Below are 13331 nucleotides of genomic sequence, written 5' to 3'. Positions count from 1 at the left end.
ATCCCTAAAGGGGGCAGGTGGCTAAGCAAGGGGCAGGAGCCCTGCCATGCCCAGCGCGGGGGGGGAGGGGGGAAGAGAAGAGATGGCAAGGAGAGTCATGTTTCGCTCCACGCGTCTCGCTTCCCCCTCGCCACAACTGCCAGAAATGAGTCTTTGTGAGACTCATCATGCCACCGCCACCGCCTTGTGGAGCAGGACTCTGAAGGGTTGTGCCATTGCACACACAAACGGCAGCACTGCCGCGAGGTTCAACATACTGGCGCAGCCACAAGCGGCAGGACGGCAGCTGTGCCAATATGATGAAGTTCTTGCATGCAATGGCACAACAAGCCTTGCAGAGTCCTGCTCCACGAGGCAGCAGCCGGACATGTCAGGGCAGCGGCAGCCAGCCACTTAGCCGGCACGAAGAACAGGGAGGGGAGGTGACGGCGGCGGTGGGACATCCGGTCCCATGCTCGCTGCCTCCTGCACTCCCAAAATAGTAAGACATGCCCCCCCCCCCCGATAATAAGGCCAAGCCCTTATTTCGGAGTTCAAAAGAAAATAAGACTCTGTCTTATTCAGGGAAACACAGTTGTCCTTGGTTACTGACCACCAATTCAGCAACCGTTCAAAGTTGCAACAGCACTGAAACAGGTGGTTTATGACAAGTCCTCAAAGTTGCAGCTGTTGCGGTATCCCTGCAATCACTTGATTACAATTTGGATGTTTGGCAACTCGCATGCATTAGAATGGAAAGGACCTTGGAGGTCTTCTAGTTCAACCCCCTGCTTAGGCAGGAAACCCTAGACCAGGGGTGTGAAACTTAAGGCCCGGGGCCGGATCCGGGCTGCAGGGTGCTTAGATAAGACCCACAGGGCTGCCCTGGAAACAGTGAAGGACCGGCCCGTGGTGCCTCTGCCAGCGAAAACGGAGCTTGCAAGGGCCGCAGATGGTCCTCCCAAGCTCCGTTTTCACTGGCAGAAGATTGAAGGCCATCGCAGCCAAAAACGGAGCTTGCAAGGACTGCGGGGGGCACTCCCGAGCTCCGTTTTCACTGGCAAAGGATTGCAGGAGGCCGTTGCAGCCAAAATGGAGCTTGCGAGCCAATTTTTGTTGGCAGAGCGGTCGGGACCACTCAGGCACCCCCAACACGAGTGACGTCGAGCTGGCCACACCCACCCTGGCCTCCCAAGGTCAAACACAACCCTGATGCAGCCCTCAATGAAATCAAGTTTGACACGCCTGCTCTAGATCATTTCAGACAAATGGTTATCCATTGCATTTACAATGGTCAGTGTCTTGTAGTCACATGATTGCCATTTGCGATCTTCACAGCCAGCTTCCAACAAGCAGTCAAGGGGGAAATTGGCAGGAAGCTGCAATTTGCAGTCACGTAACGTTGTGCTTGACTACCTGTGATGATTCGCATCATGACCACAGCTGGAACTGATGCCGTTAAGTTGGTATGGTCATATTTTACTTTATGACCACATCACTTAGCAACAAAATTCCCAGTCTCAATTATGATCAGTGAGGACTACCTATACATAAATTGAATTTTTTTTTTTTTCAAAATCTTCCACATAAGACAATAAAATAAGACTTTGCCATTATTCTCATTCATTTAATTTCTTGGAATAACCCACATTACAGATTTCAATATGTCAACCTTACAAGCAAGTCCATAAAGTTAGGAGAACAAACAAAGAGAGGTATTTTACCATAAGGTTCCCCTCACACATATATGCTAGTCGTTCCTGACTCTAGGGGGCGGTGCTTATCTCTTTTTCAAAGCCGAAAAGCCAGCGCTGTCGAAAGACGTCTTCCATGGTCATGTGGCTAGCCTAACTAAATACCAAAGGTGCACGGAACACTGTTACCTTCCCACCAAAGGTGGTCCCTACTTTTCTACTTGCATTTTTTACATGCTTTCGAACTGCTAGGTTGGCAGAAGCTGGGACAAGTAACGGGAGTTCACCCTGTTACGTGGCACTAGGGATTCGAACCGCTGAACTGCCGACCTTTAGATTGACAAGCTCAGTGTCTTAGCCACTGAGCCAATGCGCCCCTTCTTTTTACCATGTTTACCATTTTGCCATGTTCTGACCCAAACATAGGGTGGGGTTTTTAAATATTTTTTTACAAGAGTCTAATAAGAGAAACAATGTTTTGTGTCTGCTTTCATAGTAAAGCATCAAAGGCGATTTGCACATATCTACGAATTGATCACATGCTTACCTTTCTAAAATTTCTGAGATTTGCCAATGGAAGCTAACTAATACAAGTTTAGCCACTGCATGAGATACCTAAAGGGGAGAAAGAAAGAAAAAAAGTGAATTGATGAATAGTAGAATTGCAAAACATGCAAGCCCTGCAACTACATTTATGTTTCATAATTTGAGCAATGTTTTGAGGAAAGTTGAGGGTCCCTTTCAGTTTATTGTTTTTCTATTATGCACTATGCTTTTCAAGTTGATATCATAATAAAAGTTAATTCATATGCAAGAGTGTACAGAGTTCATTCCAACTTCAAAAATTCAGCATTAAAAGGAAGTCCAAAGTCTGCATTCTGCAAAGTTATAGAGCATATGAATATTGTTCTTTTGTTTCTCCTATTTAGGATTTACTGTAGAGATAAGCGGCAGGTGGCTCATCATAATCCGTATATTTGGACTTCAGTTCTTTTTAGATCTACCCAGCTGGAATAACAATAAAGAAGGATGGAAGTTCCACTGAGTAACATTTGTGCTGTCTTGTGCTTCGAACCTTTTATCTATTAATAACTGGGAAAGAGGATTCACCAGGCTTTCCTATCTCAGTCAAACTGCAACATAGTCCAGCTGTTCATGGACAGCATTCACAGTAAGCAATATAACAGAATAACAGAGCTGGGAGGGACCTTGTAGGTCTTTTAGTCCAATCACCTGCTCAGGCAAGAAACCTCATACCATTTCAGACAAATGGTTGTCCAATTTCTTCTTTAAAACTTTCAGGGTTGGATCATTCACAACTTCTGGAGGCAAGTCGTTCCACTGATTAAGGGCAAGTTGTCCCAAAGGTGCTTTTTCAAGAACCATGACCTAGATGACTGAGAATCTCCTATCATATCATAGACATTATCATAGACATTAAGGGCAAGTTGTTCCCCTGATTAAAGGCAAGTTGTTCCATTGATTAAGATAATGTAGCTTTGCTTGGCTTAATGAAGCATGGAATCCTGTCATTGTGCTTTGTAAATCATGGTTTATGGCTCAGTGCATGTCAAACTGGACATCATGGATTTTGTATGGTTAAGCAACTCCAATCTGTTCCCATTCAGAGAAAATATATCTAGCATATGCCAGTATAACTCCTTCACAAATGGCCAATATCTAGCACAGTGTCATTTTTTTCATTATTATTCTTCACTATATTGTCTCTGACTTTAGTTGTATTCCGAGTACTTATTACCGTGGAATAGAGTTAATGCAAAAAATCTATGATAAATATAAAATGCAAAACAGCTATCCACAAAATGCAAAATATGAAAAAATGACATGACTCAATGCCAGGACTTAAGATACAATAAACTAGAATTAGAAGAAATGGGTAAAGAACTAAGTACAGAATTACTGTACTGATCACTAGAAGCAACTATTAGCTATCTAGTAACTTGGTCACCTTTAAGGGAATTGCTAATAATTTGTGTTTCTCAAAAGCTAGGGAAATTGTACTTAAACAGCTGAATAAAGGGGAAAATATCAGAAATTATGTTTTATGATTAATATCAGAGTTCAAAAAAATAATTACACTATCAAATCGTACCTATATGAAATTGAAAACATGTTTAGTATGTACAAGATCTGGAACACATATGCCATGAAAGCAGAGCATTTGTCACTCCAAAAATCACTTTCAAACAAGTACCAAGCAGTCCTGTAACTCTTCAGGAACTACCATTGAGGTTTCTCCTTTATCCCCCACTCTTCTGAATTTTAAAAAAGCAGTCATTGAACAAAAGGTTGTAAGTGGAGGACGATCTGTACTACTGAATCCACCCAAAATGATTTGTATCACAGAATACCTACAGATGGCATGGGTAGTCCAGATCACCTATCATTTGGCAGATGATTGCAAAACTGATTAACAAAAAACACTTAAGAACTGGTATCATTTTGATTTATAGCCAGATGGCAGTAAATGACGATTGGATGATTACCTTCATCTCAAAACTTGATATTTCCATTCCCCTCCCCAAGTCCATAACAAATGTAGTATAAGCTTAATTGCAAAATAGAGAGACATCATTCCCAAATAACTAAAAGATCACAGTAAGAGCAGCTTTCTCGTAATGAATTCCAGATCAGGAAAGGTGATACTGAGGATAGGAAGTCCTAAGTAAAAAGGAAGCCAATAGACATTATCTTCTGTTTTCTGTTTAATTGTATAATTTGTGTGATTTGTGTCACTGTCTTGATGTATAACCTACTTTCTCTTGAGCTTTTCTCTGATGTTCTGTAAAATGTGTGGCGCTTGTTCTTAAAACTGACTACTTGTTTTTCCTAAAAACTAGTTGCATTTCCATTGTAGACTAATTCAGGGAACATTTAATCATGTTTGCTGAAGAAGTTAGAAATGATTTTGCAAATATTGCAGGTATTGCAGGTATATACAAAAGTATGAAGGCTATTGCTTAACGCATTGTAAGCCGCCCTGAGTCTCCAGAGAAGGGCGGCATATAAATCGAACCAATAAATAAATAAATAAATGAGCAAAATAATCGTGACTTATCTAGTCAATTCCTGATTTGCAATTGATTAAAGAGTTCAACACAAAGGTAAAACAAGTCAAGAAAATAAGCGATGTATCCCAGAATGCACATCATATTAGATCATCAGTAAGCCATAAAAGTTTCAAGATGACATCAATACTGAATTGATATTGTTATGGTTTAGGTGCCTGTTGTTTCTTGTTTTCTTTCTTTCCTTTTTTTGTATTGGTTCTATTGTTTGTTTTTTTATTGCTGTTGTTGGCCATCCAAAATTGTGTGGCACAAGAGATAGGCAACCACATAAATATTTTAAATAAATAATTAAAACATAGTCCGAAACATAAGATTCACATCCAAACATCTGAAAAAGAACATGGTCTATAAAATGTTTCTATTTCAGATCTAGAAGCTTCTGAGGAAAGATAGGGAATTAAATGTACGTGGTTGTGAATAGGCACAGATTAAGTGGCTATAACAAACATGATGAAGCAGGGATAGAGAAAGGACAAGGAAAGACATACTAGCGAAGCTCTTGCTCTTTTTTTAAATAAAAGTACATGTAACATATAATATATCCTAGGAAACATTGGAAAATCAGATTCCTACAGAAGGTAAGGATGGTAACAATATTTGGCCACAAATGTAAATTAGATCTGGAAATCTGCTGCTCATCAAAAGAGTGATCTATTGAGTGACCACTGACTGAGTGAGAGTATTTAATGAGAATGATCCCAAGATGGTGAAAAAGAGTTAGAAAGGCATGCATAGGAAATGCAGATTGTAACAGTGGTGGGGTTTTACTTATCTTGGTGCAGACTGGGCCCATCTATGCACAATAAATATATAAATTACTGATTTCCACAAAACACTGGGTCGGTCTTGGAATCAGCCAGAGGGCACACAACCAAAAAGATGACCATAATTTAGACTGAGATGTAAGCATTGTAAAATAGGAAAGTATCTGTAATGTTGTAACATTTAAACCACATGCAAATCAGAAGCTGCCAGTTGGGACTCACATGGTTAAATTTATTTACCTTAGGAAAAACACCTAAAAATTAGGAGACTGGTTAAAAAAGGAAAAACAGAAAACAAGAAATTCAGATCTCTTTATAGTGCCTAGAGATTATCTAAAGCGATAATTGCATTTAGAATTTATCACATAATGTAAAAGGATCAATCAAGTCCAGAAAAACAATAAGAACTTTTAAAATTTCAAATATACTAAAAATACATTAGGTGTGTTAAATGAAAAAGGAGTTAAAGGGCTGTTCAAGGAAGATATGGAATACTTATTTTCATCTCCTGCCCTCTTTCAATCAGAAATTTGCAAAATCCTTTTTAGCACATTTAACTAACTAATTCTTCAGTAGTTCCTGTGGGGTTTTTAAAATCTGAAATTGGGTAAAGATAATTGCATTCTTCCAATTGCCAATCACAAATGCAATTTCATATCCATATAATTTTAATTTGTACAATGCCCATCCCAAGATTCTGGGTGATTTACATGACATCTATTTAAATTTTTCCATTCTTTTAAGGATTTATGGTAAGATTAATAGGCTTCTCTTATGAAAATTGGGACTTGATGAGGGATTGGAATAGAATGATTCCCCACAATTTCAAGAGGATATATTTTTTTTCAAGATTTGGATAAAAAAAAGTTTGGTACTGAGGTTTCCTTGGTAGAGATACCGGTATTACAAAGAAAAGATTTTGGATTATAATCCTGTGAATTTGATTGATAAAAGAAAATGTAGTTCTTGCAGATGGAGACTAAATGAAAAGGTAACCTTTGATCTTATTCTTATAGGTTATAAACATCTGACTGGTTACTGTAATACAAACTACTAGGGCTTGATTTGATCTATTTTTTTTTTTGAACTTTTTTGTTAATTTGTTTTTCAATTATTCTGATTTTAATTTGAAGGCTACATTTGTGTAGTATAGTATTCACAAAGTTCACTCTAACTGAATAGCAATCTGCCCACCAACTTTAAAATTATTGCTCGGGAGATATGCAAATTTGGAATATTGTATATACATACAAGCAAACCACATGTATTGTAATGCAGTATCTTAATACATAATTGTGATGTGAATTCTGGCATTAAGCCTTTGAAACTGAAAATGAAATCTAGCTCAAGCAGAATAAGGGAATTTTTTTAATACATTAAAATCCAATAATGATCCTTTACTCTTTTGACAGTCTACTCGCCCTAAATGCTGCAGATTTTTAACCATTTGCTAAGATGCTCTTAAGAATAGCTGACAGACTACCACAATCTCCTTGCAGAAATAATGACAAGTTATTCAGATAATTCTCCTCTTTATACATTACTAGTATCAACAGCTGCAAAATGAGTTTTTAGCAAAGCCTAAAAGCAGAACCTTAAAGGGATCTGTGAATCAGAGTAACAACAAAGAAAATATGGCTGATTTCCTCATTCAAGTGAAGAAATTTGGAATGGATTTTCCCTCAAATCTGTGGGAGTTTGTACATGGCTGACCAGTGAAAGAGCTTAGGTCCTTCTGGTGGAATTATACCAACACTTGTCAACAAACCAACCTAGACATTCCAATGCTTTACTATTTAGCTTTATTTTATGAAAGGTGACACAGCATATCACATAGCAAGCTTGAGACTTAAAAAATATAAAAAATGCTTTGAGAGTCAGTGGAATAGCTGTCTAGCTTAGGCATTAGACTGGATCTTGTCTTGAAACAAGTCTACCTGGTCTATGGGGACTCCCAACACCAAATCAGTGAATTCCAGGGTTCCCAGTAGGTTGCTTATAAGAGAATATGTTAAATACAATTTAACAGAAGTAGATATTGTTAAATTAACATTTTCTTTGACTTTGCAAATATCTTTTCCAGATAATAGAAAAAACAAACAGCATGCTAAAATAATTGCTTAAACTTCCTTAGACTGAATTTCTTTTAGTTTTCACAAGACATATATCATCCTCGTTCCTGCTGAGGTGAGCATATTAATAACTCAATGATGGACAAGAACAACTTTGAAACTGACTTGTAGAGAATATCAACTGTCCCAAAACAGCAGGGAGAACTGGTAAACAGAGACACAACTGCTGATAGGCAAATAAACTAAGTGTAGCAGCATGAATCTTGAGAGGAAAATTATCACAGCACTTAAGCCAACATCAGAGTACATTCACGAACCTATGCTTTCCAGAAAGCAAGTGACACACATGTACACTTACGGAACTACACATCTTAATTATTTCTTGATTAATTTTCCAGCATTTGGTGAAGCAGAATTGCATTTAGTCCATTTAATTTAATGATACTTTAGGTTCAGATAAAATAATTAGAGATATAATAAAACTATTTTCTGCAAAACTTAGTGATAAGAAATTCAGCTACTGGTGTCTTTAAATGTTCGTGGCCAGTCATTACAATGTGTTAAGATAATGCCAGATTCATCAGCAAATCTGCCAAACAGAGGCAGCAATTTATAAATGTAATAATTTTGATGCTTGCTGAAACAAGACATAATTTATTCACTAATCAAGTTCTTAGGTATTCACAAATACTTATAGACTATTGCTATTTTCAGTTTAGTTTGCCAAAAATTATCTTTTTTTCTTAGAGAACAATTAGTCATCAGGAGACAGCTCTGGCTACTATTATTACTTCTTAAAACAGATAACAAAATAGCTAATTGACAGATTGGAACCCCCTAATGTTTAGGTATTTTATTTCCCTATGACTCTGGATCTATTTTAGCTTGACACAATTTGCACAGCATTTTGGGTTTCTTTTTATATAATTTTCTATAATTTCTAGAGATCAAGATGGAGATAAGTGCTATTAAGCATAGTAACTAAGACTTACAATAGTGTTAGTTACATAAAGGCCTCTTCCATTGGTGTGTCTTTCTTATTCTACATTTAAATTCTGGATTCAGCATAAATAATAAAATCTATGTAACTAGTAGGTTCAAACCTAAAAACTACCTGCCCATTGTCAATTTCCCCAACATCCCTGTTAATGAATCATAATCTTATTACACAGAGCATGATAAACATGACAGCCAGATTCAAAACCATTTCATAGGAAGAAGACAGAAAAAGGAATACTTCCCTTTATTCAAGCAGCTTCCTCTTTTGTTATTTTAGAGATCCAAATCAATTAAATATGAAAAGTTATAAGAAGGGAAGAGAATGATACCAGTTTCCAGATTTTCATTAGCTACAAAGGGCAATTTGTAACATTTTAATAAGCAAACCAATGGTAGGATGCAGCAGAAAAAGAGGATATTTATTTGTTGCAGAAATTTTTAGGACAAAGAAAAGATCAGAGTACGACAAGGAACAGAAAATCAGAATGACATTTGAACATAAGCTTTCAGTGAACAACACTGTAAAATGACTGAGGCATTTCTGATGTTACTTCAAAAGCAGCCTTTCTACTTGCAAAGTTAAATGTTCTTTTCCTTAACCTTAAAATCTGCCTCAATCTTGTAGAGCAATTTTGGGGGATAGATGAATCACCACACCCTCCTTTCTCTGTGACAAAGCTCCCCAGTCAACAAAAGAACTGGGTACAGCCCATACACTTTTATCTGGAACAATAAAGGAGAACAATCGTATTTTAATAATTCTATGCAGGAAGATTAAGTAAACAGATGAACAATAAATCTACCTGCATAAAACATATATATACAGATATGTATATTGCTACTCTGTAAGTGTAGATATATCTGATCTACACTTACAGAGCAGCAATACTTGAAATCAGTGGTGTGCAAAACTTTCATTTTGAACCACTTTAAGCAGAAAGTGAAGCAAAACATCCTGCTGCTCAAATAAGAAATTGCTGCTTTAAACTTTTTTGGAAGTGTCCCAAGCTCAAGAAAAAAGACAGGACGTATTGTGACATCTCTCACTTGAAACAGTTCAGAGATGAATTGTTTGCACATCCCTGTTGGTAAAAAGTGACTCCAGATCTACGACGATGCTGGTTAATTGTCACTTACAATTTGGATGGCCAAATAAGTGATTGACATTCAGCTTGCCTGTTCTGCGGCTCTAAAAGGGCCCTTTCATCCAAATGATTGCCGAGCCCCTTACCTTTAACGCAGAAGCCAAGCGGACCATGTGCTCGTTCAGGGTGCTCTCTGACTCCTTGTAAGTCAGACAGGTAAATTGATATTCCTCCGGATCAAAGGAATCTGCTCCCTGCTGCTCCACGTCATTTGCAACCCCTTCGTAGTAACCCTCAATGTCCCCAGGATCTTCATCTTCTTCCTCATCACAGTTTGGATCATAGTCCTCCTCGTTGCTGTCAGAACCTTGGCTGTTCATGTCCACGGACATCTTCACGCTCTGCCAAACCACCAGGCAAGCGAACTAGAACAGTTTCTGGTTTTACAAGACAGTACTATCGTTCTTTGGACTTCATCTGACTTTTCTGCCACCTAAATTTGAACATTCCAAGAAGAAGGGAGTGGGGGAAAATGTTTGCAAGTTTGATTATAAACGAAGAATCTAACAGCAATTCAATTCTTATGGGGAATTCAATTTAAAAGAATCAGTATTTATTTACATCTGATATACATCATCCATATATATATATTTCATCCCACCATGGCTATTTTAACATCTTTCAACATAGGAAAAAACCCTGATTGCAAAAATATCGCACATTTATACCTATGAATTAAAAGAAATAAATATTTGACCTCTACAGGGAGGAGTCATAAAATATGGGTGTGTCTGGCTGAAGAGGTCCAAGAAGGCCGAAATAGTGCTATCCTAGTCTCCCATAAGTCTCAGAAGAAACAACATAAAATGTCTGACAGGCCTGAAAGTGATGAATAGAGATTTCATCCCACCATGGCCATTTTAACATCTTTCAACATAGGAAAAAACCCTGATTGCAAAAATATCGCACATTTATACCTATGAATTAAAAGATATATATATATATATATATATATATATATATATATATATATATATATATATATATAAACTAGCTGCAGCTATATTATTTCTGCATCCAAACAAGGATCCTTAACCAATGTTAATTTTTTTTAATCCTTCCTCATTAAATCCATTTCATAGGAAGTTACTGAAAATGTTGGGGGAACAGTACTTACAGTACTGCTATAAAAATGCATACTGTAGTGTGATGCAGTGACTCAGTTCCTCATTCTCTGAATAATTTAGGCTGCTTTCTAATTATTAGGTAAGTATCCTGCTTCCCAGCAAAACCATAAAAACCATCAGGTCAAAAAGCATACATACACCATAAAATTCCTTAACTGAAATTATCAACACACACAGTATATGTTTATAATATGCTCACTTATACAAGCTGGTACCAATTACATGTGTAACAAGACGAAGCTTTTTAAGGAGTTTCCACAACTTTTTAAGAAACATGCTATGGCTGGCCAGAGGGAAGACGGCCTCTACTGGGAAGCTATAAATCTTGGATGTCACATAACAGAATCTGATAGTAGCAATGCCCTTACAGTCTACTTGGATAAGCTTAAAGGTAGAAAATATTAAAGAAAGCATTCCTTCTTAACATGTAAAGCCTAAAGGATTAAGGTTGTCACTTGAAAAAGAGTTTCAAATATTTCTTTATGCAGGGATCTGTGCAATATGCATCTTTGCTATATCTGTTGAAAGAGTTTGACAACTCTATGCCAGACAACTTTTTCAGATTATAATTTGCTCAAACTGCAGAAAAATCAATTGCTACCAACCTGCCTTCCATTGAGGACCTGTATATTGCACGACTCAAAAAGAGGGCTGTGAAAATATTTACAGACCCCTCACATCTTGGACATAAACTGTTTCAACTCCTACCCTCAAAACAACGCTATAGAGCACTGCACATCAGAACAACTAGGCACAAGAAGAGTTTTTCCCTGAATGCTGTCACTTTGCTAAACAAATAATTCCCTCAACACTGTCAAACTATTTACTAAGTCCGCACTACTATTAATCTTCTCATCGTTCCCACCACCCATCTCCTTCCACTTATGACTATATGACTGTAATTTGTTGCTTGTATCCTTATGATTTATAGTGATATTGTTTCCTGATTGCTTATTTGTACCCTATGACTATCATTAAGTGTTGTACCTTATGATTCTTGATGAACGCATCTTTTACGTACACTGAGAGCGTATGCACCAAGACAAATTCCTTGTGTGTCCAATCACACTTGGCCAATAAAAAATTCTATTCTATTCTATTCTATGCTCAGACAATAAGACGCACCTAGCTTTTGGGGAGGAAAACAAGAAAAAAAAATCTGCCTCTGCCTCCCAGCAGCAAACAGCAAAAAGCTTGGTCAGCTTCAGTAAAGCCTGATTTAGCATGAGCAGCTGATTGGCGATTGGATCTGCCTCCCGGAATACCTCTGATCAGCTGTTCTAGGCTGTGGGGATCGCCACCGCCCATCGGCGCCATTGATGCCCATCGCCACCACCATCTATCGCCGCTGCCACGTGCCCCGTTTTCGGCCTCCATGCGCCCAGCAGCACATATATAGCACATTTCTTTTTTAAATTTATTTAATATGATTAAATGTGTATTAAACACATGTATAACTTTTGGTGGCTAGCAGGAAAAAAACCAGTAAGAAACCAGGCAAAATTAAAACATAAAATTAAAAAATAGTGAGAACAGCTGATATCCCAAATTAACTTAACCATAACATAGAAACAGGCTCATTCATACTATGGCTATTCGGAGGGAAAATTATAATACGCTATACAACCAAAGACAAGTTGATCCCTCAGAGATGTTGATTTAACATTTTCATATATAACTGTATGTGTGATAAGAAATGTAGGGTAAGAAAATCTCAGCATATCAATATTATACTCCTTCATTAAATAATTTAAGACTGTCACACAAAATACTTTACACCAACCACACTAAAAGTATTCAAGGGCTTAAAACCTTTCTTACTCTACATTTTCACTCATATAGGTTATCTATTGTCTTCACATATACAGAAGCTGCAGCAGGGTGGATTTGATTTAAATCGAGTTGATTTAAATCACAATTTAAATCATGATTTAAATCACTAGTAAAAAGGCTTGATTTAAATCAACTCGATTTAAATCATAATTTTTAAAGAGCAACTGTCATCTCTGCTACTCCTTTGACCCACTGTTGACTCACCGATAGTCCCAGTGTTGCAGAATATACAGCCTCATGCTACATAACTAAGTTCCATTTCATGCTGAATAAACTAAATTATTTATTTATCTTAAATAGAAAACTACCTTACGATAGATTTTTACCCCAAAAGTTTTTTATTAAAATAAATTCGATAAAAATAAAAAAAATCCGATTAAAATTAAAAAAATCTGATTTTTTTTTATTTTTTTAAAAAAATCATTGATTTTTATCCCCCCTGAGCTGCAGTAACTTACACTGGGCCTGGCAATGAAGATTAAGCAAAAATGCCAAGTAGAAGGGAGAACAGCATAAAATTCATCTGTAACTTCCAAAGCATAGGATTTTGTTGCAAAAAATTAATATAAGACTAGGTGATATTTTACATATTACATTAACCGAACATTACTTTCTCTCATGACAGT

General features: G+C 37.1%; 1 protein-coding gene across 3 annotated transcripts in view; it reads right to left on the bottom strand.

Annotated features, from left to right (window-relative positions):
- The window catches only part of ARIH2 (ariadne RBR E3 ubiquitin protein ligase 2), a 38718-nt gene that overhangs the window by 21896 nt on the left and 3491 nt on the right, over positions 1–13331 (bottom strand). For all 3 annotated transcript variants that reach the window (XM_034431683.3, XM_034431684.3, XM_087883785.1), the window contains exons 2-3: positions 9832–10178; positions 2221–2288 (exon numbers count right to left, since the gene is read on the bottom strand). In XM_034431683.3, coding sequence (XP_034287574.1) covers positions 2221–2288; positions 9832–10077 — 314 coding nt within the window. In that variant the 5' untranslated portion in view covers positions 10078–10178. The remainder of the gene's footprint in view (positions 1–2220; positions 2289–9831; positions 10179–13331) is intronic.

This window comes from Pantherophis guttatus, chromosome 2 (assembly GCF_059756535.1).
Source record: "Pantherophis guttatus breed Tessera chromosome 2, ASM5975653v1, whole genome shotgun sequence".
NCBI classification, from domain to species: domain Eukaryota; kingdom Metazoa; phylum Chordata; class Lepidosauria; order Squamata; family Colubridae; genus Pantherophis; species Pantherophis guttatus.
Note: the sequence above shows the minus strand (reverse complement) of the source record. Positions and strands in the feature narration are given on the sequence as shown.